Source organism: Epinephelus moara, chromosome 6 (genome assembly GCF_006386435.1).
Source record: "Epinephelus moara isolate mb chromosome 6, YSFRI_EMoa_1.0, whole genome shotgun sequence".
Taxonomy (NCBI): domain Eukaryota; kingdom Metazoa; phylum Chordata; class Actinopteri; order Perciformes; family Serranidae; genus Epinephelus; species Epinephelus moara.
Genome location: NC_065511.1, coordinates 15961294 through 15985052, shown reverse-complemented (window position 1 = coordinate 15985052; position 23759 = coordinate 15961294). Strand labels below are relative to the sequence as shown.

At 41.1% G+C, this 23759-nt stretch overlaps 1 protein-coding gene across 1 annotated transcript in view; it reads right to left on the bottom strand.

Moving 5' to 3' along the window:
* Positions 1-238: 238 nt before the first annotated feature.
* The window catches only part of LOC126391746 (exostosin-1a-like), a 41952-nt gene continuing 18431 nt past the window's right edge, over positions 239-23759 (bottom strand). Inside the window, exons 2-11 of the mRNA XM_050046668.1 lie at positions 13120-13213; positions 9676-9783; positions 9015-9134; positions 7183-7315; positions 6061-6179; positions 4937-5032; positions 3488-3577; positions 3137-3297; positions 2851-3022; positions 239-1326 (exon numbers count right to left, since the gene is read on the bottom strand). Coding sequence (XP_049902625.1) covers positions 1141-1326; positions 2851-3022; positions 3137-3297; positions 3488-3577; positions 4937-5032; positions 6061-6179; positions 7183-7315; positions 9015-9134; positions 9676-9783; positions 13120-13213 — 1279 coding nt within the window. The 3' untranslated portion in view covers positions 239-1140. The remainder of the gene's footprint in view (positions 1327-2850; positions 3023-3136; positions 3298-3487; positions 3578-4936; positions 5033-6060; positions 6180-7182; positions 7316-9014; positions 9135-9675; positions 9784-13119; positions 13214-23759) is intronic.

Sequence of the window (23759 nt, the reverse complement as noted above, 5' to 3'; positions counted from 1 at the left end):
TTGTGATCTTTTGTTGTTCTTCAGGCCAGCACGTATTCAAGTACCAATTCTGCCTCGTCATCAAAGCCGTTGCAAATGGAAAAAGAGATGTGAAAAGACTTCTTCCTAAAATAAAAAAAGGGAATTCCATTGAATTTAGTCTCAATTTCTCCTCAGTTCCTGTGGATATCTGATCAAGTGAAATTTAGCTAGTTGTGTGACACTGTTGTAGTTTTCCAGGTAAAAAATGATCAGGATGACACACAATGATAATTTAATCAACTGGATGAAAATCAATTTTCATTATATTTCAGCAAGGAAGAAATGTGAATGCTGACCTGAAGAATTCACTACAAGATCCATTATTCCATTAATTATAAAGCAAATCATGAAAAACAAAAACAAAGCAGCAAGATCAAGGTGCTCATTCTGCACCATGTCTTTTACTCACACTCCCAGATCCCAACGCCAGTAGATAAACTTGAGGCACTGTGAATATCAGATCAACGATCATAACTCAGTTCTGTGGTTGAGGGGTTGTCGTTCCTCTCTTCACCCGCCCTGTTATTGGTTTTAATTAAGACAATACAGAGAGAGCAGTGCTGGCCATTCATTCACTGTATAAAAAAAATAGCTAAACACAATCCAAAATAGTGTTACCTCTTCATAGTCATAATTATCAATAATATTCTTTCAGCAAAAAATGTTCAGGAGCCTGTGTAGAGTGTACAGAGCAGAACAGACAGTCTTTTTTTTCTCAATGGGTTGGAGTTGAGAGTGGTTTGCCACTGTTGGGACACTGAAGCAGCAAGCTATGATTTTCAACTCCATGACTTTGACCACTTCTGTTCAAAGTCGAGCAGTTTTAAAGTCCTCAGGTGTCCTTCAGTCGGTGGTAGTCATAGTGTATATAGAGGGACTGTGTGCTCAGCTATCCCCCAAAACACAAAAGAGAAAGGGTAGAAAGGAGAAATGGACACAACGAATGTGGCGTCCTCCACATCTGTTCCAGTTTCTTTTTCCTCCTCTCTCCCTGTACTCAATCCCACTTGCTTCTCCATTGATGCAGCCATGCACTCATGGAAGGCTCTGCGTTTCTCAACGTGTCCGCCCCTTCGCTCTGTCTTTGTTGTGTCCAGAGAGCGAGGGGGCTTTGGAGGGTTATAGCCTCTCGATGTCCCTGTACTTTTTCCGCAGTATGGACACCTGGTCTTTGAACAGCACTGGGTCCAGCCTCATCTGAGAATGGACCAGGGGCATGGTGCCAAACCAGCTGGCAAACTTGTTCATGCAGGTCTGACGCTGGGCAAAATGGTCCGGGTCAGCCCAGCGAGACGCCCGGGAGCTCTGGGGTTGGGGGGTGGCGATAGGTGGGGGGAGAAAGAGGGAAAGACACAGGCAGTGCAAGGAAGTGAGAGACTGGCAAAATGAATACTGCATCACAAATTATTCTGACCTTTCAGAGCTTATTGTAATTATTCATTCCAAGTTTTTTTTTTTTTACTAATTGAAGGCCAAACACATTTCAATTAGAATTTACAAATGACTACTGTGCTGTTTTAACAGCCAACACTAATAGGGTTTAAGCAGCATGATGTGTCTCCAGGCCAACAGCCTCTCCAAAAATTAGGAAAAGCATGGGTCAGACCCATGCTGGCTCTGTTTACACCTGGTTTTAACTTGTCTTGGATGCTCAGATCATAAGTGGACAGCTCTAAGTGCAGGAGAGAATGCAGCAAATGTGTCCTTAACGTGTCTTGAGATTGGATCACTCAGACCACATTTGGAGGTGTTGTGGGTTGTATATGGTCACACTGAAGGTGCCTATTCAACTGACATCATTGCCAGATAAGCAAACTTTCTGTTGCTGCCATTACTCAGGGTGGATACAGCGCTGAAGGACCATCCCTGGAGCCGCTCTCCTTCCGCTGAACAATCAGTGCAGGTCTGTACAGTTAGCACAGGCTAACATAGCAGCAGTTGTTAAATGGTCCCAGCTGACACTGACACCGAAATGGCACTGACTCTCACCCTGCCACAGAGCTCACACTCCTGCAGCAGTAGCCTCCCATGATGGTAAATAAAATGTTGCAGACTATGTGTTTATTTGCATGCAGAGCAGTGAAGTGAGATATGATCAAGTGGTCACTCGAGACGCATGTGGAGACGCATTCTAATGCCAGGTGGGAACAGAAAAACCTAGAGTTGTCCACATGTGATTGGATCACCCAAGAGACACGTTAATACCAGGTGTAAACAGACTCTTTGTCTGCTCAACACTGAGCATCATTTTGAAAAATAAATAATTACGTACGCTTTAACAGTTAAACGGAAAGCATTTTCATTTTTAAAAGAGAAGCTACCAGGATTTGTGACAAGAGAAAAAACACCTTACTGGATATTGCAAAAAAAGTGTTACATCAAGTTAAGTGTTTTGTCTTAACAGTAAAGAATTTCCTTCAAGTAAATAGCCTCTTCTTCTTCTAGTCTATGTGTTGAATTGCCACTGACTTTCTGCATCCTTCCACTCCACACATCAACTCAACAGTGTACTTGCAGTAATTTTCGCACAATCGATGAATCAAAATGTCCCTTCTATAAGACATTCCCACTACTTTGGTTTTTATTGCGTATAGGAACTACAACAACTTTAAATATCAAGACATTTGCTATCCTGATTATTTTACACCATTATACAGATGAAAACTAAAGTAGTCTAACTACTGATTGCCCCCGAGAGCCATAAAGGAAATTAGTAACAAGTGCTTGTTTTTTCTCTTTGAAGCAGAGCCATCAATAATCCCTAACACTTTTCTACCTTCAGACATAATTTAACATGAGCCAGTTTTACAGGAAAACATTCTGTCTCACCTGTCCCATCATAGTCTCCTTGTATTGTTTTTTCTGGGTGACCTTGATGGGTGGTAGTTTAGACACAGAGGACACCAGAAAATTCATCAGGATGTCCTCACAGTTTGACATCTGGTCAACCATGGCCTTCAGACTGGCTGGAAGGTAGGTGGTGTACAAGTAGTGGTAGTATCTAAAGCAGAACATGGAAGAGAGTGAATTGTTTTAGAACTGAACTAAATGGACACTGAATTTCAGTGGAGAGGAGTTAAATATAATAAAGAAGCTGAAAGGAGTGCGTCAGTACTTGTGATAAATGGCAGCCCCAGTCAGCACCATAGAGTAGTCGTTGGTCCATTTGGACGTGTACCCCCAGCGCTCCTTGTTGCTGTCCCAGAAGTGGCTGCGGGCTGGGTAACCAACAATGCGGTCTGGGAAACTCTGCCATACTGTGAAGGCAAAGTCCACCTATACCGAGTCAGAAAGAAACAAAGACATGAAAAGAGAAAGGGAGGACATGACGCCCAGAAACCAGGAACGCATTCACTGTATTGAAACGATACGCAAGAGTGATTATACAGTTGTTAACAAGAACATCTGCAGCATGTACTCTTATTGAAAACTACTTTAAATGTAAATTTTCTGGTAGTAGTCTGACCTCTGTGGTGGAGAGCACGGTGTCCTCATCCAGACTGAGTACAGCATCAGTGGGGATGGTGTCGTAGGGCAGAAAACGACTGCTTATTACCTGGTATGATTTGCAAAAAATGCAGACACGGTGAATAGTTTTCCCATGCAGCTCAACAACAACAATCAGTGTATAAACAGGGCCCATATGAGCACAGGCAAGGTACATCTACCTGACAAGCAGCGCTACCAGTCTTAACGTCTGTTTGTGCTACAGGGTTGTTTCATCTTGCCGTGTTAACAGCGGAGTAAGTCACACATACAAGCTGACTTAACACCAGTGACAGCAGAAACACAGCATTTCACTGATGTAAAACCACAGAGAGAAATCTACAAGCAGCGTAGTGTTCTTCCCTCCCTGATGAGCCCTGCAGCACCTGATTTTTGGCATGTACCTAGGCAAATAACTTTGTTTAACAAATGCTTATAAACTGCTTTCCAATTAATAACATATGTGCACACTGATGTAAATGGCAATTATTTCTCAAAATATAATGTAACCCTGACAGCAGCAACCTTGTTAGCCACATCACCACTCAACCTACAGGACCTAAGCTAAATAAGAAACACTTGAAAAGAGATGTTAACTTTGATGTAGCCAAGTAAGGATTGCAATCTGTGCCAAGCCCCTATACACTGCATGCTAGTCACATCCCTGACATAATAAATAATTCTGCAGCTTTTCAGAAGCTCGTTGTCTCATGTTTCTTTAAAAACTCATGCACAGTGTCAGAGGGCTGATAGGCAAACTTTTTCACAGCAAAAAAATGTTGGTGATTGGCCTTTTTAGCAGCTTTAGTGACTCTGCCTACATTCACATCTTTTTTGTTTTTGGTCCTCAGTCCTATTTTGTCTACCCTTAATATAGACCTCATTTAAATGGTTCTTTAATATGTGAGTCAGGAAATATACAGTAGGTTTAGCTGATAGTCACATGTTGGACAATCAGAGACACTCTTTTTCATCCTCCTTGTGACAATGTGATGTGATTATTACACAGAGTCTTGAGTATTAGGGCAGGGAGGCTGTAGGTGTACATTAAGAAAGGGTAAAAGAATTAATAACATTAATTATTTCCAAATTTAAACCAAGACCTGAAACTTGGATGTGACAGCATTTGATATGCTGTGTTTTTTGCACTGATCCCATGATTTGAGGAGCGCAAAACTCCTTATCTGTTATTGCAAATTTGGAAAGAAAACAACAGTGCTGCTTGTTCAAGCCACTGAGAGATGGGCTGGAGGCAGCAGAATACACAATGCACTCTGACCACTTTAACTACTTAGTAAGGAACTCTGGGATGACTGCAGTTTTATATTTTAAATCTTGAATTAAATTCAGCTGAAGGGTTTTACTGCTGAGTGTGAAATGGCTAAAATAACATTACCTAATGAGAGAAGTGTAAGGCTATTGTTTTTACCTTGCTTTCGCCTTCTATAACAATGACAGGGACTGATGTGACGGGCCAGCGGTGCTTGGCAGGAAGAGGCTTGTCGCAGTTCCACAGAACTATCACCTGCACAAGGGGAAACCACGTTAAGCATAGACATTATACAGAACATGTTCATAATCATTTGCATACCTGTGTATGTACAGCTAATGAGAATTATGATAAAGCAGGAGCCTGTTAATGTTTGACAATGCATGCCTGACTCATAAATGTATTTTAACTGCATGCATGTCAAATACACACATTAAGGTCTTGTTTCAATTAAAAGCTCTATTTTTATTTACTCCCTATTTAAGTGGAGGATGACAACTTCCTCATTTTACTGCAGATCTATTTTCAGAACTGTCACACCACCTACGGTTTCTGACAGCAACAAACTGTATTACTGTAAATGTTAAAACAAAATGTGCTGACAACTTCGTGCAAGCCATGCAGTTTTAAATACAGAAAAGAATGGATGTCACATTTTTGGTGAATCGGCAAAATGGCAGAATAATTGGTAACATACATACAGTAACATCCACTGGGAGAAGGCAGGATTTACTGTACACATGAAAACCACTGTCCCACTGCATGACAGAGACCTAGTAGATGAAAGGCTGACGACCATCAACCCACCACTGTCACCATCAGTATCTTAAACAGCTTTTTAGGTATAACTTAATTTATTATTTAGGATTTAGTTATTTGACAGCTGTGTATTATATGGTTCTGCAGGTAACAGTTTCCCATATTTCCCACAGTGTGCATCAGTATTGTGTAAAAGTATCTGCAGAGAGGAGTGTCAGGGTGGATCTGCTGTGGCAGGAAGGTTTGGAAATTATTTGGACAGCCTCCCTTCATCTCCAGCATGAATAATATACTGAAATTCAAAAGCAATTTTAAGCCAGCACCAGTGATGTAACAAACCTGAAAAATGACACTGACATAGAGACAAACAGGGCTTTTTTTTCTGGCTTCACCCCCTTTGCTTTCTGTTTAACATCTTTAAACACTGTGTTCAAATCTCTCACTGTTTTAATTTAACATTTTACAAATAGGATAAATCTGTCCACAACTGTGTGAGAAATGTAGTTTGTTAGGTTTTGAATTACCTGAGCACAGTACTGAGATTTGGCCACGGCCATAAGCAGCTTCATGACTGGCTGGGATTGGGAGACCAGTGGGCTCACCACATAAATGATTGCTGTAAACTTGGTGTATGGTTTAATACCTGAAAACAGCCAGGACACATCAAAAGGTAAGAAAAGAAACAATTCAAATCTGTCAGGTAAGCTTTAACACAAAAGAATGATTTTCTGAACCCTGATAACTTGTAGCATAACACGTAGTAGTGTCACTTAAACATGGAACTGCACTAACCTAACCCTACAGTTACACACAATAAGTCACAACATTAAAACCACTGACAGATGAAGCGATTAACATTGATCATGTAACACTGACTAGGTACCCGCTCCTCAAGGCAATGCCTCCCCAACTGTGTTTGGGGAGTGCTGTTGCCATGGCAGGTTGTATGTGGTCTGCAACAGTGTTTGGCTGGATGGTGCATATCAAGTGGCATCTACACCAATGCCAGGACCCAAGGTTTCCCTGCAGAACATTGCACTGTAACGAGATAATCAATGTTATTCACTTCACCTGTCAGTGGTTTTAATGTTGAGGCTTATCAGTGGGTATATTTTCTATGTGTTAGTAATAACAGCATCGTTTTTGGGCATTACTCTCATGCCTCTTCACTATCGTATTGTCTCAGCTTTAGAGCACAAAGTAGGATTTCATCTCTAAGTATTATCTTTTTGACAGCTTTGAGCATCTCTTGGTTTGTGCTTGTTTACTTCAAGCTGTGTTTACTTGGCACACACTTTAACTGAACAGGTCTAATTAGGCTTGTCAAGGAAAAGGTGCCAGTTAACCAAATCCCAGTGTCAACAACAAGCCGCATATCTGGCCAATTAACCAAGCACAGATACAACATGGCAACATGGCAGGTCTAATTGGTGAGCTTCTCTGTGACAAATCATGAATTAATAAAGATATACTGCATAACTAGTGGCAATGTCACTGATTCACATGTTAGTTTACCGACATTCAACAGCTGCCATGCACCAGCTGTTCCTTTGTTGTGTCATAAATGAACATCAGTCTACCAAACCTTAGGGAGTGCCATTAAAGCGGTTCTAAGCATATAGCATGTGCATGAATAATTAACGGACCCAGCTTAGCGTAGTAGAAGGGGAAGTCTCCCAAGTATGTAGAGTACTGAGGCAGGGTGAAAAGACCTCCAGGCAGACTGTTCCACATGAGGTTACTCCTTGATGTGTGCTGCAGTACCCGGTCCTGGATGATCTGTAGAAACAGAGGAGCAGAGAAGATGCATGTTCTCTGTAAAGTGGTCAATAGGCTGCAATTGGCAAACATCAATCAGCTGCTCACAATACTGCTTGTTCCTGTGTGACTCATAGAAAATAAAAAGATCAATAGGCCAAGATACAGAATACAACTAGTGAGAACAGAACCAAGATCTCAGCAGGAAATTAACTTTGAGCCAAGATCTTCCACATCTATTCACTTTAAATTAAGCAATAATTATGTCAGTTTTATATGGTGTTAAGAAACTGAGGGAGGACACAGATCCTCTGGCACTTCAACACTAACAACTGAAACAACAAAGTCACTTCAAATACCCCCCAAAATGAGTGGTTGTCATTATGTTGTCACGTCTTCTCATAGACAAAATATTAATTAAAGCACATAATTAAACAGTTACATCAATTCCATTACTTTTTCAAAATAAAGTGGGTTGGCAGCAGCTGTTCCATAATTCCCACTCCACCAAAGCTCTAAGAAGACTCTTACAAAGTGAGAGGATACCTTAATAAAATATTAAGCATTCTCAGGAGCAATGGTGTAGCTACAGAACAAAGTAAACCCTGTAGGATACTGTGGTATTAAACAGATTCTTGAGGTGCAACTTTACCTTGTTTACAGTAAAATAGCCAGAATCCCTTTGCAGCTCACTAATGTATTAAATCTGAAGCCAAAACACTGACCTCTTACCAGCCTCATACTATGGCATGTGTTGGAGCAGGGTATAGATACTGAGAGTGTAAACAGATCGAAGATCAGCTTCTTAAGGGTGTAACTTTAGCCGGCTGACAGTAATCCCAGCTCTGCCTTCCAGTGCCCTGACTTCCTACCCCTTGAGACAAGGCCTCTGTAACACTATCTGACGACAGCGACTTATGGTGTAAACTGCAGGCAGCAATAAGGCTTATGTGTATCACAAAAAATTGCAGTACTTGTAGAATTTAAGATTCAAACATTTATGATACAAAATAAACATCAGCTAAAAGCAAAATTCTGATACTTCTGTACCTGCCATTCTGGTAGACTACCAGCCATGATTAAGAGGTCCACTGCTGGCCACGGTTGATAGTGGTTGGAGATTTTGGGGATACATAAAAGCACAACTTTGAATGAACTGAAAAATCAGCCAGCCTAAAACATCCTCTCTGTTTCTCCATCTGGCTCCTTTATCCTTTTTCATTCCTCCCTGCTCTCATCTTTGCTTGTTTGTAATTCTTGCCCAAGAGCAGTTCGATAGCCTGCTGCTCACCAGGAAGAATACAGATAAATGGAGTCTGACAGGAACAAACTACTGACATGATTGATGGCAAAGCCACAGCAAGAAACAGCTTCAAAAACATGACAGCAGTGTTTAACAATATAGATCATCCCTCTGTTTTCAATCTAGTCTGGAGCGGTTTTATTGTGGGCATAAAGTCTGCAACTACACAGCCTGCACTTGTAAGATGTCGGGACAAAGTCAATAACTGGGATGAACAGAAGTGAGTGGCTTGAAAAAAAAAATCATGAATTGATGGATTTATGCATTTTGGATTTTTATGCTTGCTTGCATTTGTTTGGAAGCAAGCATAGTTCTTTTCACCCATCAATCACACAAGTAACATCTTAAATTTCCAAATTACAGGATGCAAAACAAACAAAACCATGTGAATGTATGAATATGTGTGTGTGTGTGTACCTCCAGTGTGGTCAGTACTATCTTCTCCACAGAGTTGAAATAAGCCTCCCATAGGAACTGGGTCTGGTGTCTAAGGGACAGGATCTTATCCTGGTGGATGGAGCGCACTGTTGAGGGGATCTGGGAAAGAAACAAATCATGTTAGCCTATTTACCCTAAACAGAACAAAAACAAAAACCCATCGTCATGTAGAATTACACTGGGTATTGTCATTTCATCCAAGATCTGCCTCAATAACTGTCTCAGCTGTCCTACACAGTAAATCTACTACACAGCTTACAGCAGCTGCAGGAGACAGTGGCCCAAATTCAAGAGATCAGGACTGAACTAGAACAAATATAACCTTAAATAAATGACTATGTAGCAATGATTTCAAGAGGCCCACACAAGAGGCCCACACAATTACTTTGCACGTGCTGCGTGCAAATGCAAACTGGAGTAAGAAGCAAAAAAACACCTGCAGACTGCCGTTGTGCTACAAATTCATTTTGAGAACAGACGTGATAACCATTTGTGGTCAACCAACACTGCCATACAGATGCCAGCTGTGCAAATATATTCTTTTGTTGTTGTTTTTTTAGCCGCTTTGACTAAAGTCTTGCATAAAACAACTTGAGTTTTTACCTTTAAGTTTCTACTGTACTAGCAGCCTACTACCTACCTGTAGTAGCAGCCTTTCATCCCCAATCACAGCTGCCGTATTCCAGTCGATGATCTCTGAGAAGGGCAGCTCCCAGCCATTACTTAGCATCACTGGCACACAAGCTGCCTGTAAGTGTAACACACAACATCACACACACAAAAAATACACTGTTGGTTAATGAGATTAACTGTCTGAAAAGCTGCTCTGCGGAACCTGTGATGCTCCTGACAGGTGTCGTCATGTATTGTATAAAAGCAAACATAAATCAGTAGAAAAGAATGCATTAATAAATATATGTATTAAATCAGTGGTGTGGAGGAGATGGATAAGAGCACCATCTGTTTGCCAGTGTAATCCCATGTGACATTAGTCTTAAAATATTTATATTCAAAGGGAACAACCAGACATCACCTTTGTGTGTATGTCTACCGGCAATAATGTGAAGACAGACTGGAGAGAAGAGAAAGCTGAAAAATATTACTGAATGGCTTATGCTCTGCAAACCCATGTCATCACTGTACAAGGTCCATTTCCCAAGCAATCAAATCGGGCAATTTAACCAATAGGGGCAACATATCTTCCAACACATTTCCATTAACTACAAAACTGCTGCAGTACCTTGATGACTAACTCTCAAAGTGACTAGGCGCGTAGCTTCATAAAAATGATCATTATGTTCAGTGGAAAGGAAGATACACTCCAAAACATACTTGAACACTAAACCCCTGTGTCTAAGAGATTAATAACGTTGTACTGAGGTGTGTATTCGTGTTTGTAAATGTCCTGTGAATCCATTCAACCATTTTTTGTGTGTGTGCAAACGTTTGTGCTGCAAGTCTGAGTCTATATGCGTGTGTAAGAGTTGAATAGTACATGCAGCGTCCTGCCTGCAGTGACCGGCCCTATAATCTGTTAAATGGGGTACCATTGACTGATTGGCCTCGGTCACTACACTTGCACACGCACGTCCGGGCACAAACGCTCCCGCATCAGAGTGCTGCAGTGCTTGTCTAATCTCCTCGGTGTCATTAGCAAAGGCAGCAATCTGCTGAAACGCTGCCATGCTTTACCTATCTGCTCTCACAGACAAATCAACTAGAGACTGCTGTAGCTCAAATCCTCTCCCAACTCAAATTACACACACAGAACAAACATTCATTAATGAAACTCGCTGCTTTGAACTCCCTTCATTTTGCAACACTTGTGTGTAACAGAGAATCTCAATGTGACTCTAGCCTACTGCTTGTCATCGCACCTGCACTGCACAACCCGATCCTGCCGGATTGCGCTCCACATCATCTGCCAAATCAGTCAACCCCTCCCCACCAACCCAGCTCTGGTTCAATCATGTGAGCATCTCCACTCTTGACTACTGCACTGCCTCCTATCAGACCTGTTAGAATACTTACTTGAGCGAACGTAACTCATACAGCATCCAAATTCTCAAGTATCTGCCTGCCCTTCCCTACTCACATAGCCAATTTCCCTGGTGTGGGATTAATAACGTTTATCTTATCTTATCTGCTGTGCTCCTGCATAAGGCTGCAAGTATAAAGACACACTAATACCTCCAGGCTGTGGTCCAGCTCTACTCTCTTGCATGTTACCTCAATGGCAGCTGCCCTGCTTTCTTTTCCTGTGTCCACCTGGTCATCAGTCCACTGTTTGAGCTCGCCTCACTCCTCCTGGCTCCCCAGTGGTGCAATTATCTCCCCATCCCAGTCAATAAAGACTCACTGCCTATCTCCTATTGCGAACCTAAAAGTCATCATTCTTATTCTATCTATTCAAAAATCTCTTTCTTCCCTGACTATTTCTCCACTGCTTTTCCCAGGACTAGTGCTTATAATACTTGACACAAACATAACTCACACAGAGGAAAGTTAAATCTTGACTTTGGTTGCTTTTGCTTTTCTGATGACAAAAATATTGACTTTTCTCTCCCACTGTTATACTCATTATACTGCAAGCCACTGGAGGAGGAAAAACAGTTAAATATCTAAAATATAATTGTACACAGAGGCAACTCCAAATTATTCCCCCAGTATTCACAGGGGTGGAAAAAAAATGCAGTAATTACATGTGAAATATTCTCACTCTACTGGTATCCTGAGTGTGTGAAGGCACTGGTGTTATCAGTGCTAGCGACAGGATTTCAAATTCAGCACACAAGTTATTTATGTTCAGATAGCTGCTTTAATCATAAATAGCAAATACCCACTCTTGGTTTAGTCATCTACTGTTTCATCATGACATCTTCCTCACTGGATCATTCACCTACATTAGCCTGCATACAGATTAACTGACAAATAAAGCAACTTTCGGTTAAGGGATTTAATATATCTTGTTCCCCTATAATGGGGATCACCTTTACTGCTATCCCATCCAATGGTAATTTAACAACCACTGTTCCCACAGTGAAAAGTTGGGAAAGGTTTTTTTTCTACAAAATTCCCTTAAGTGGATCTGTTCATTAAAATAAAACCATTCTTTAACTGCAACTATGGTCCAAGCCTAAAGCACCGCCGCTAAAGAAGCTACAATATCGCTGTTCACCTTAAGTGAGTAGGCAGATTGTGTGAGTGAGGCAATAAGTAAGATGGGCTCTATTCCATTGGGAATTGAGGACACTTGTTGAAGGCTGTACCAGAATCTTTAAAAAGTAAGTGTAATGTTCAAGAAGAGGATGACTCGAGGAGGTGGGTGAAGAAACTCAAGAGAAATGGAAAAAGCAGAACCAGAACAGAGAAGTAGAAAACATCAGGAGAGAGAAAATATGGCAGGGGCAGCAGTGAAGACACTGAGTCATTGGCAGCTGTATCAACACTGGCTGCACATTAACAAAGTGACTGGCAGTGGGTGAGAGAGCTACTGAAAGTAACTCAGTGCATCACTTTTTCCATTCTCAACCACTGATTAATGGCTTTATTGTTTGGGCATCACAGCTTCAGTGGTGACACACTCCAAGATTTCTTGAACCAGTTCATCTTGTGTGCAGTCATTATGCTCAGCTGCCAACCCAAGTTGCCAAGATGTACGTTATTGATATAGACACTTCATCAAAAACGAAGCACTTTAAGCACATGGATCTACGTGGGCCAGTCCTTGATTTGGGGTTAATGGGTCCAAATCCTGCAGTAACTGCTTCAAAATATTTGTAATTCAGTAAAGACACAATGCAAGGTGGCTGCAATGGCACAGGAAAGGTATCAAACAGCATTAATTCAAACTCCAGTGAAGTACCAGCAGTGTTGCACCTACTGTAATTCCAAAGATAGTTTCTTCTTTGTGATTTTCACTCATCACTTCATACCAAACAACAGTAAAGATGGGAGCGAGAGTAGCAGAGACATGGTATGCACTCTTCTGAGCCACTTAAGCGCACCTACCACAACTGATTCTGATTTACTAACAGCTTAGCCTAACAATAATGAGCGACATCTGTGTGCGTGTGTCACTGACCTGTAAAGCCTCTAAGAAGCGAAAAGAACCCAGCCGTCGTCCTCGAGGTACCAGGCAGAACGTGGAGTTGTATAGCATCTCTCTGTAATCATACCTGTCGGGTGATAACGAGGAAGAGAAGACATTAGGAACTAATGTAAGAATAGGTACACATATGTATAGACACACGAAAAGACCACAAAGAATTTAAGCAGTCACACACCAGAACATTTTCTTTCCACAGTACATTAGTTCATATGTTTTACCCCCAGAGCCTCCCGCTACAATGACATTTCATGATAAATTCCTGACTTCAGGAACACAGCCAATACCAGGCCCAAATTTCCTGAAACAGCCTTAGTGCAGCAGCAGAGGACAGACTGAAGAGAGGCCTCCTTTTTACTGATGGAATACCTGGAAAGCACTAGTACTTCCAGGAAAAATCCCATACTTTGATCCCCTCGCTTCCCTTCTCCCCACCCATCTTTAAACCCCTTGCCCTCTCACCTGCACATCTCAACATCTCTCCCTCCTTCCAATCTAAGCCTCAGTCAGCACTTGCTTGGATTAAGGAGCTGCCTGGAATTCCTTCAGTGTGATATTGTATGCATGCATGGGAGAGTGTGCGAAAGAGGGTGCGTTTCTGTGTTGCTTGGTTGTCATGCATTGGACTGGGTCTCATTAGGTAGGACTAAAAATCTGCACATTTTATTCCTCAGTGTATGACTTCTGAACAAGCATTCATGCATATTTGTGCTTGTATTTAAAACAATTGACGACCACATTTGCACAAGAATGCAAATCCAGATGTAAAGGTGAGGTAATAATTTGCGTATGTATAGCTTGTATGTGTGGGGCTATTTTCCTTCTCTCTCATTTATTCTAGAAATATTTATAATGCTTTAGGCTGTAGTGCTGTGTCTCTAAGTGTTCTGCTTAGTGTCAGTGTGGCAGTGTACAGCAATATAGCTGTAGTTCCCCCTTAGTACATTGTGATATAAAGTATGACACTTTCCCATGCTATGCCTTATGTGTATCAATTGGTAAGACATTTAAGGTTTAACATGAACAATGCAGGATTTTCCTAAAAAAACAATATGTATTCATACAGAAGTAATCCCTCTCAGTCATGACTTAAGACCCTCTACAAGTGTGTGGCTGAGTATTTTCTGCTGTGTATTTCTCTGCCTCTATTTTCTTATTTTCTTCTTATTTTCTGTGCTTGGGACGTTTATGGGCGTGCACCCCCATAATGCTCTGGCTGTGACCAGGTGCCAAACAGTAACTGACGATCCTGCATAGTGTACCTATAACAAAAATGCATCCCAAAAAACTGTCTGATCATCAGTATATGCCTGTCTGTTTTTTCAATGGTTGTCATTTATGGAGCAATAAAGAAATGGTTCATCTTAACCCCAATATTTTAGGGAATACTGCAGACACACAAGGCAGCTAATTAACTACACAGTATGCGGAATATACGTAAAAACTAAGACACAGTTGATTCCCAGGTCTGGGCCATCTTAAAAAGGTCAATACTGAAAAGCATGCATGAACTACAAATGCTTCTTTACCATACGCTTGAATGTTCCATACTGAACTCTGCTGGGTTTAGTTTTTGATCTTGGCAAATGTCAAGCGAAGGATTTTTTTAATTCATCTGCTAACAAGTGGTTTCATCTATACCCCCTTTCATTCAGCAGAGACCCCAGGATGCCAGGCCAGCTGGAAATCAAATTCCCAATAGCCTGTACATAAATAGCGGGTATGCATGATTACACTGAGTGAAATAACGCTGACACTTTAAAACACTACTTGTTAACATCAAAGTGTTGTGGTGGCACAGTGTTGGTGGAACCGAGCCTAACCAGGCTAAAGTATTGAATTCAAGCACTCGCAAATTTCACTTGACTTGTGGTTTGACAAAGCTCCCTCGCATTTTGTTGGGTTAGAGGTCTACGCTATGTACGTGCAAAAACAAATTGTTGGATCTTGTTTTAAACCCTCAGAAATAATTAGTTTTTAAAAGAAAACACTGCTCCCTACTCGTTGCAGTTCGGTCTGGCTTCCAGCTCAGTGGACGCTTGCCTGACTAATATTTTTGAGGGAAAACTGAGTTCACAAGATCTGGGCTGACCTCCGAGAGTCCTGACAAACCAGTTTCTGGTGGAGGTCATGGTTGTGTGACATTTTAAGTATGTCCTGCTGTACAAGCATACACTAGCTTTTCTAATGCTCTTATTCCCCGCATGGCCTAAAGAGCACGCGACAGAATTTTTGTCCATGATATCCAGAACAATTGCACGTAAATCACCAAACACAAAGTGCTGTTCTCTTGTTGTTCTACAGTGTACCGGGGCCACAAATGAGTGCAGTGTAAAATATTAACTGCAACAAAAAATCATCATTGGTGATTATGCAATATCTATCTGGATAATCCCACTTTAGACGACACATACCATTTACAATTAACAGCCCCTACAGTGAGTTTAGAGAAGATTAACAGCATAAAAAGCATAAAAGCTACAGTTAAGCTTGATGCCATCTATAGTAATACACAGTAATGTACACAGAAATCCATTATCTACGAAGCATATATTAGGAGACTAAGTAAAGAATACTTAAGGCTTGGTAGCTTCACCCAACGCTGGTCTGATCTGTGCATCCATTATGAAACAATCTGATTCACCAGTCTGACTCCATCACAGATATGACAGGCTATCATTAAGTATGACAAACAAATAATCCAGCCAGAGGCACATAATAACTGACCGTTTTTCAGCCCTATAAAAACAAAAGTATAGGTCCAAATCTGAGCTTGGCTGGGTGTTAATCTCCACATCCATCCTATTTCCTGTCAGTGCAAACTCAGAAAAGACCAGATGTTGCTCTCCCTGCATACCTCCATTCTTCTCTTCTCTTCCAGATGGCTGCCTGTGGGGAGGAGCAGTCTCACAGTATGCTACCGCATGTCAGTGGAAGATATTAAGGATGAGTGTTCAAAAATATCTTCTTCGTGAACCAAATCCTGTCTTGGTGTGCATTTTCTGTTTTGTTTTTCCCAGATCTGTGTGTACATGCATGTACTGTAGGTGTTCAACAGATTGGTTTCATGGGGAAAAAATCTGCATAGATGTCAGAGAGGAGTTAGTCATACCCTGCATCTGACAGCACTGTCAACAATTCACTCTACACGATATGAGGTAAATCCTGCCTAGTCCCATATTTTCCAACATGCAGATGGCTGCTAGTGAGCAGAGCAGTCTCACAGTTAGCAGACTGGTTATCATTGAATATAATACACCACTGAATTTGAATTAGGCTTTTTTGCCACATCCCTATAGTGCAAAACACCCAAATAAATGCTGTAATAAAGCTGACAATAACAATTAAGTCTATTATTACAACTCCAGGATTAATATGGAGATAAACTACTGTTTTAAAAATGGCACAGCAACATCACACTACACTTTGGCATCATCATCATTCCACTTCAAAATTATGGTATTATATGCAAATTATCATGAATATAATTTCACTGTATAATCTAAAACAATGTTGGTATTATATTACACCAATATGGCAGCCAGTCACCAGAATAAAATGTTGGCATTGTAAATGAATGTAAACCATGGATATGTTACATTTGAACGTTTCATACATATCATGTCAACATTTCGAAAGTGACGCAGTTCAGATAATATGTATATGAGCTCCTGAGGAGGAGGAGGGGGTTGTGGATGATGCGACACCAAGGAGAGACGCCTGCCAGGCAGCAGACAGCAAACCACTGTTCAAGTCCGGATAATTTCAGCCATGATTGCTGCAACCACAGACTATAAAAAATGGACATAGCTACCATGATGTCACCCATTGGTTTGTGGACTCCCGTTTTGAGTTCGGCATTTTGGCTGTTGCAATTTAGGGTTTTTCTGGAGTCAGACGTTACCATATTTGACGAGAGGGTGGCACTGTGGAGATGCGAGGGGAGGATCTGACTGAGAGGCCGAGGACACTATCAGCGGGCGGCCTGTCACTCAAAGCGGCCCGCCCTTGATTATGTGTAACTTTAAGCCTTAACAAAATGTAAACAGCGAGTTACATACAAAATTTACCCCCCTTAAAGTTGCCTTGAATGCTGAAATTAGCTATAGAGACCAAACCCGTTTTTGTACCAGGCTGTAAACGTGTTTTTTTTCTGCTGTAAAGTTGGGCATTTTAACATGGGTGTCAATGGGAATCGACTGGGCAGCCTTAAGTGGTCTTTTAAAGAACTGCAGTTTTTGGTGCTTGTGTGTTGGCTTCATTTTTCAGCCCTGGAGGTTGTCGCTTGATTGCAACGTAAAGGGGTATTTTAAGCCAAAACCGTATCTTTTCCTAGCCCTAACCAAGCTGCTTTGGGGCCTAAATCTAACCACACATTACCCAAGCATTGTCACAACATTAAACTGAAAATTAAAACATTAAAACACACCAGCTTTTTACATATCCACAACATATAAAACATATAAATGTACAATGCCAACATTAATTCTGGCAATTGGGTTAAAGATAAAATTGGCAGCTCAGGAATTCCCAAAGCCTATCAAAATCTGTCTTTAACATCTGTCATCTTGATCAGCCTAACCTTCAAAAAATAGATTGAAATCATGTAAACAGTCAAACCAAACTGCAAAACAATGTGTCCTACTGTGGAGCTGTGCACAAAGCTTCAGCCTGAGAGAGTGCATGTAGCGGACACATTCACTGAGAATTTTAACCTCAACCAAATCTTCAATCAAAGTGACCACAGAGTTGACATTTCCTGACCATGCAGTTGCTCTTGGTTTGAAACTACCATCTTTTAGAGAAGACAGTTCTTTTATACGACCACTATGTGAACACTCTATGTGTTTGAGTGAGAGAGAAAGAGACGTGAAGACAAGTAAAAAAACAACAACTTTCAAGTGTTGCATGTTTAAGAGGGACAACAGCTTTTAAGAGCTTCGTAGTCAGTACTATAAGGAGGACTTTCTTATATACTGTGTTGATGAGAAACACTTACAGAGTAGTCCTGAATATCTCTATGGCAAGCAAGACAAAATTTAATTATAAACTCTTTCCCCGCACCCTCTGTAAGCTGAGGGTCTAAAGTAGATGTTGGCAGGACTGGAGTACTGTCAGCTGGAACATATATCAAATAAGGAGACACATATTGTACATTTGAAGTCTATTAGTGAAGTCTATGAGAGGGCTAGGCACTTACTCATAGCACCAATGTACCTCACATCCAAGTAATGTTTTGGCACTGTGACATAATGGCTTCATTAACTTCAATACTTTGAGAGATGACCATGATACTGACATGAAGGCTGACTTGCTGTGACCTGTTTGCTATAAACTGCAACATGGGGGAAGTAGACTGTGACCAAATTTTCATTTAGATGCAAACAAATCTACAGGAGGAGATTTTAGGGAATAATACCTGAAGTGTACTGATGCATGCATCATCATGTCAACACCACAACTCAAATCAATAATGAAACAGTCTATTCTGGTGCATGTCTCAGTTTTCTAGGTCTCTCATTGGGAAAAAGAAAAGAGAACTAAAATGGTAAACTATCCTCTTTTGTTTTAATGATGTAGGATATCTACTGTTATGCCATCTTTATATAAACCTATTCATTCATGGATAGAATTAAATGTCATTTATTAATATTGCAGGGAAGCAACACAGTATGATTCAGAGAAAGAGAAAAAGATAACAGGAAGTGAGCTGGGTCAAAAAAAAAAAAGATCAACCAGTCTCCTAGCAACAAGAATGGATGGTGTGAAAAAGAAATGCATGGCTCACTCTGTCAAGTGCCTGAGGAGACTCAGAAGAACAGCCAAAGTGTTTGTCTCCCATAATCTGTGTGGACCACACACATTCACAACATAACAACTCACAGAGAGGGCCACGATCAGAGGAGGCATTGCTTTTGCTGCTCTGTGACAAGTGAAAGTTCTCATGTGGGTTCACCCAAACTGTTCTGGGACAGCATGTCCAACAGGAACTATGGATCCACCTTCACTTGTCTGTTCATCCATTCCCTACCATATCACACATGGTGATTAAGAGAATTTTCATGAATCTGTGAGTTTGCTGGCTATGTTTTTAGTATTTTTAAATGATACAGACCCAGTTAGTTGCTACAGGATGGAAGATGTTGGTATCTTTGCTGCTGGCTCACACAGGGATATCCTCATCTGTTCATGGAGAACATGATTTATGTGGCTCTGATTTCGCAATTCTCATCTTTTCATCTATCATCTTTTTGCAACACTCAGAACATCCTGACCTGACCCATGACATGCAAAATAAATGAAATGAATTTACATTCAGGAAACTGCATTTCCTGTATTACAATGATAAGATCAAAGGATGTCAATGTCACTTCACTCAATCTTGATCCAAACATGCTTGTACCAGAATGAGGATACTCAAAGAAGTTCAAACAAAAAGATGAAAACATTATTATGCAATGTAAGCTTGGTAGTAACAAAAAATACATCATAAAGTACGCTGGACTAATTAATGGAAAAAGACCAAGTAAATGGACCCCATGCTGCCAATCATCGTCAAAAGATTAACCTCTTGGAAAGCTCCACTGTGGCCTAATTTATTGCATGTGCCTTCATCTGTACCATGACAGACCCAAAGCCCACAGTGGGGCCTAAGTGGTTTGGTTGAGTTAAACATAATGTGCTGAAATGGTCATCTGAATAATCCATAAATAGTTTCTTGAAAAAGAAAATGATGGCCTGAATTCTTTAAAATAAACCGCCTCCGGTTCATTGTGTGGCCATCACTCATCTTGGTCACAGGGAGAATCCTCAACACCCGAGAATTCCCAAAGATGAACTTCAGAGGAGAGAATGATGGGGGCTCTGGTACTATCTCGCTCTCTCACCCTTCTCCCAACCCGTGCTGCCTTCATATCTCATTTTCTGCTTCCTCTTCTCTGTCACACTTGAGCCAAGTTGATGGGCAGTTGGCTGTTGCCAGGACTATGAGTTCAAGCCAGAGGAATTTCAGCCTGAAAGGCACCGAGTGAAAGTAAATGTCATCGGATGAGAAAGGGAAAGACGAAAAACGGCAGTTAACAACCGCATGCTGTATCCAAACCTCACACAGCCAGAGCCACCCATGGCAAGAATGTCACACACAACGCAAACACACACACAAAGCCTCATTTTGATCTTGACACACATCGGAGCGACTTCAATAGTTCAAGACACTGCCAGACCCTCTTAGACCCAGCTGCTTTCTTCCCCCTGACAAGACTGCACACCAAGAGGTAGACATGTACAACACATAGTGACAGGCCTGGGGAGGGGAAAGCTAGCATCCTTTACTTATGCACACACAAAAAACACTGACATCAAATAAAAACAAATACCCTCTCTTTCTGGAAGACTTGCATTTGACCTACAGATGCAAAACTACACCATGTTTTCAGGCATGAGAGCATTCATTACATGCCTGTTTTGATCTCCAAAAGGTGATCAAAGGGCTGCTTGTAATGTGGGGTTAATGAGTATCCTCGTACCCATGCTCCGTGGGGTTAATTAGCCATCAAAATGTATATTAGAAAGCAGACTGGGCTCTGGAATAGAAATAGTGTGAAAAGTGATCTCTTAGGATTGAGGAAACGTAAGATGGAAGGACTTGGCACACCAATCAAACTCAAGATTCCCCTCAGAAAGCGGTGAGAAAATGTTCCCACCAGTTAATAATCTCATGACAACACAGGTATTACCAATTTCACCACACTTGTTAGAAGAAGGGATATTCATCGATGAGGCTCAATATCTGTAAAGCGCTGTCTCTGATCTTTAATGCCAGATCTTTTGATCTTCCCCTTACTTTGAACAGAACGTAACAGGAACAGTTGGTATGGCCGTGGCAGCACCTGCTTTTCTTTTCATTAAGTTTTTTTTTTTCTTTTGGGCTGTGGCTCGGCAGCGGCTACCTACATCCTCTTCATCTCCCTGTAATCTCACTGGGTGCACTCTCCGCCCAAGAATGACCACCAATCCTTTTGGTCTCCTCAACATTCGGGCCATGGTCATCTCAGTAGCGCGAGCCCATGAATGTTGCCTTGCGCACAAGGTCCCAGCTTGCTTGTGGCAAAGCTCACAGTGGTCATACCATTCAAACTTGTTTCCCAAGTGCTTGGACTCTGCTGCTACTGCTATACGGAGCAGACACTTGATGAACAAAATTGTTTTTTTTTCCCCATTAAAAAAAGCCAAAACAACAGTGGGGCAGAGGGCCACTGATGTAACAGGTGTATGAGCATCGTGTAACACTGTGTAACACTGGTAATAACGACTACCGCGGCAAGTCTAGTGTGTGTGAATTAAAATTTCACTGTGACAGGTATTCCAACAATGCAATGCAGTAACCTAAGAACTTTATGAGATAAGGACACACAATTTTGTGGCCAGAATAACTATGAAGAATGTGACACTAACTTGCCCAAAGATATGGAGCTTAAAATACTCCACTGGCCTCAGGATGGGCACATTAGAGATTGACGGCCACCACTATTATGAAGAAGATTCACTGCACTATCTTGTACTTAATGGCATAGTTAATCTTGACTGTTTTACCTGCAGCCATGATAGATGATCAGTTTTTTTTAAGCGATGAAGCAGGCTAACGTTGCCTCGAGCAGGAATGGGGACATAACAGTGGGACAAAAAAAATGGATGGCTGCGAGAGCTTCAGGGAAAATAAAAATTTAATTGAAAAAAAAAAAAAAAAAAGCTACACATTGTTACACAAGCTAGGCTGTGTCATGTCACCTGAAGGGTGAATGTGCATAATTAATCGTTCTGCTTTATCCTTTAACTTCATCGTTTTATTTCCAAATGTAATGCAACTGTCACAGTAAGTCGTTTAATGGTGAAAACAGTTTCTGGGGTGGAATATCCAGTACCCATTACATAGTATTTAATTCTGAGGTCATCTGAAAGAAAAGGACAAATGTAGTCTCAACAAGCCAGTAAGAAATTTCATGCCTTCATAGTGACACTTCAACCCCAGCAGACTATATCATGGTTATTGGAAACTCATGATTAATGTGAAAATGGAATTAATTGTCTGAATAAACACAAGACCAAAAAAAAGATCAGAGGCAGTTGAACACCAGGAAAATTGCTTAATTTCATTGAGCCTTTTTCAGGACAATGAGTGGCAATAAGGGGGCTAATTCCATTTCAGTCACTGCATTTGTTGGTTATCAGTACACATAGACAGATGAAAGTGCATGGCTGTTACACTATAAGAAAAGAGGACACATTCCAATGGTGTAAGGACTAATATTGCTGCCTAATGGAGTTTAAAGAGCACTACCTAATCCACCCTAGTCAATGAAGCAAATTTAATGTTAATACCAATATGACTTTTTGAAAAACAAAGCCGTAACTTATTTCCTCAAGGCACCTTTGGCTCACTCATCTCTGGTTAATGAGTTCAAAGACAGCTTTATAAAACATTTACAGGCACGCAGCGGGGGGTCTCAAGCTCTACCACAGTTGTGCATGACCCCAGGTTAATTCACCTAATTACTATGCTTTGAATCTTCCATCACACTTCTTTTTCCTCCCCATTCTGTCTTCATCCATCTTAAGCCCTCTCTCACCAGGAGAACCAAAAAGCAAAAACCTTTCATCTCCACAAAACACCCCCCGTCAAAAAGGAGTCATACACACCCTTGAGTTAGTTCCAGTAAGCACAACACATACTGACCAAGACACACAGATTCATCAACACCCATCCAGAAAATATCTGTCATAAAAGGGCTGCTGAATTTCACTGAATCCTTTAGGAGTTTGGAGGAAGCTGCCCACATCTTTAATCAGCTATCCATCAGCTTGATGAGGTTGATGAGAAGGATGCTTTGAAGTGCTCTCTAGATACCAAAAACCAGAACAAGGGAGTGTTGGAGATAATGAAATGACTGTTGTTAATGGAACAGCCATTAACGCTGGAATGTCAAGGCTGACTTGTAAAGCCAGGCAACATAAAGATGTCAGATGAGACAGCTGGGTCAAATTATTTGACCGCAGCTACCAGGGAGAGATTTTCCCTCTTTTGGCAATAGCTGAGAGTGATTGTTAAAGGTTGTGTATTTACTTAGAATGTATCCTGTATTTCCAAACAGGACATTAGGCCTAATGATGCAGTATTATGGTGTAGTCTTTAGTGTTTTGCAGCAGGCCTTAAGGAAAATAAGGAATTGTCTAGACCACTATTATTCAACTTCTTCACTCATATTTTGTTTATCATTCTGAATCCAAGGTAGCCTGGTAAGACCATACTGATGGCCTGAGCTCAACATTCTGCTTCTATCTCTGTATCAGTCTGGACTCGGTGCCTTTCTGCCCTGTGTCCAGTAATTAAAATCCAATCGGAACCAATGGTGGCCAGTCAAGGATCTGCACCATAGCTGATAAGGTAAGCAGCAGAGACTGCGTTGTAGTTTTTGATGTAAAATGCAGGCCACAGCTTACAGAACAGTAAATACAGCAATAAGTAAATTTATTGCACAAATTGAGTCAATAACAACAATTAAACAAGAACAAGAGTATGTGCTCACAGAGTTTCTTGGAGGAAAAGGCAACTGGATTTG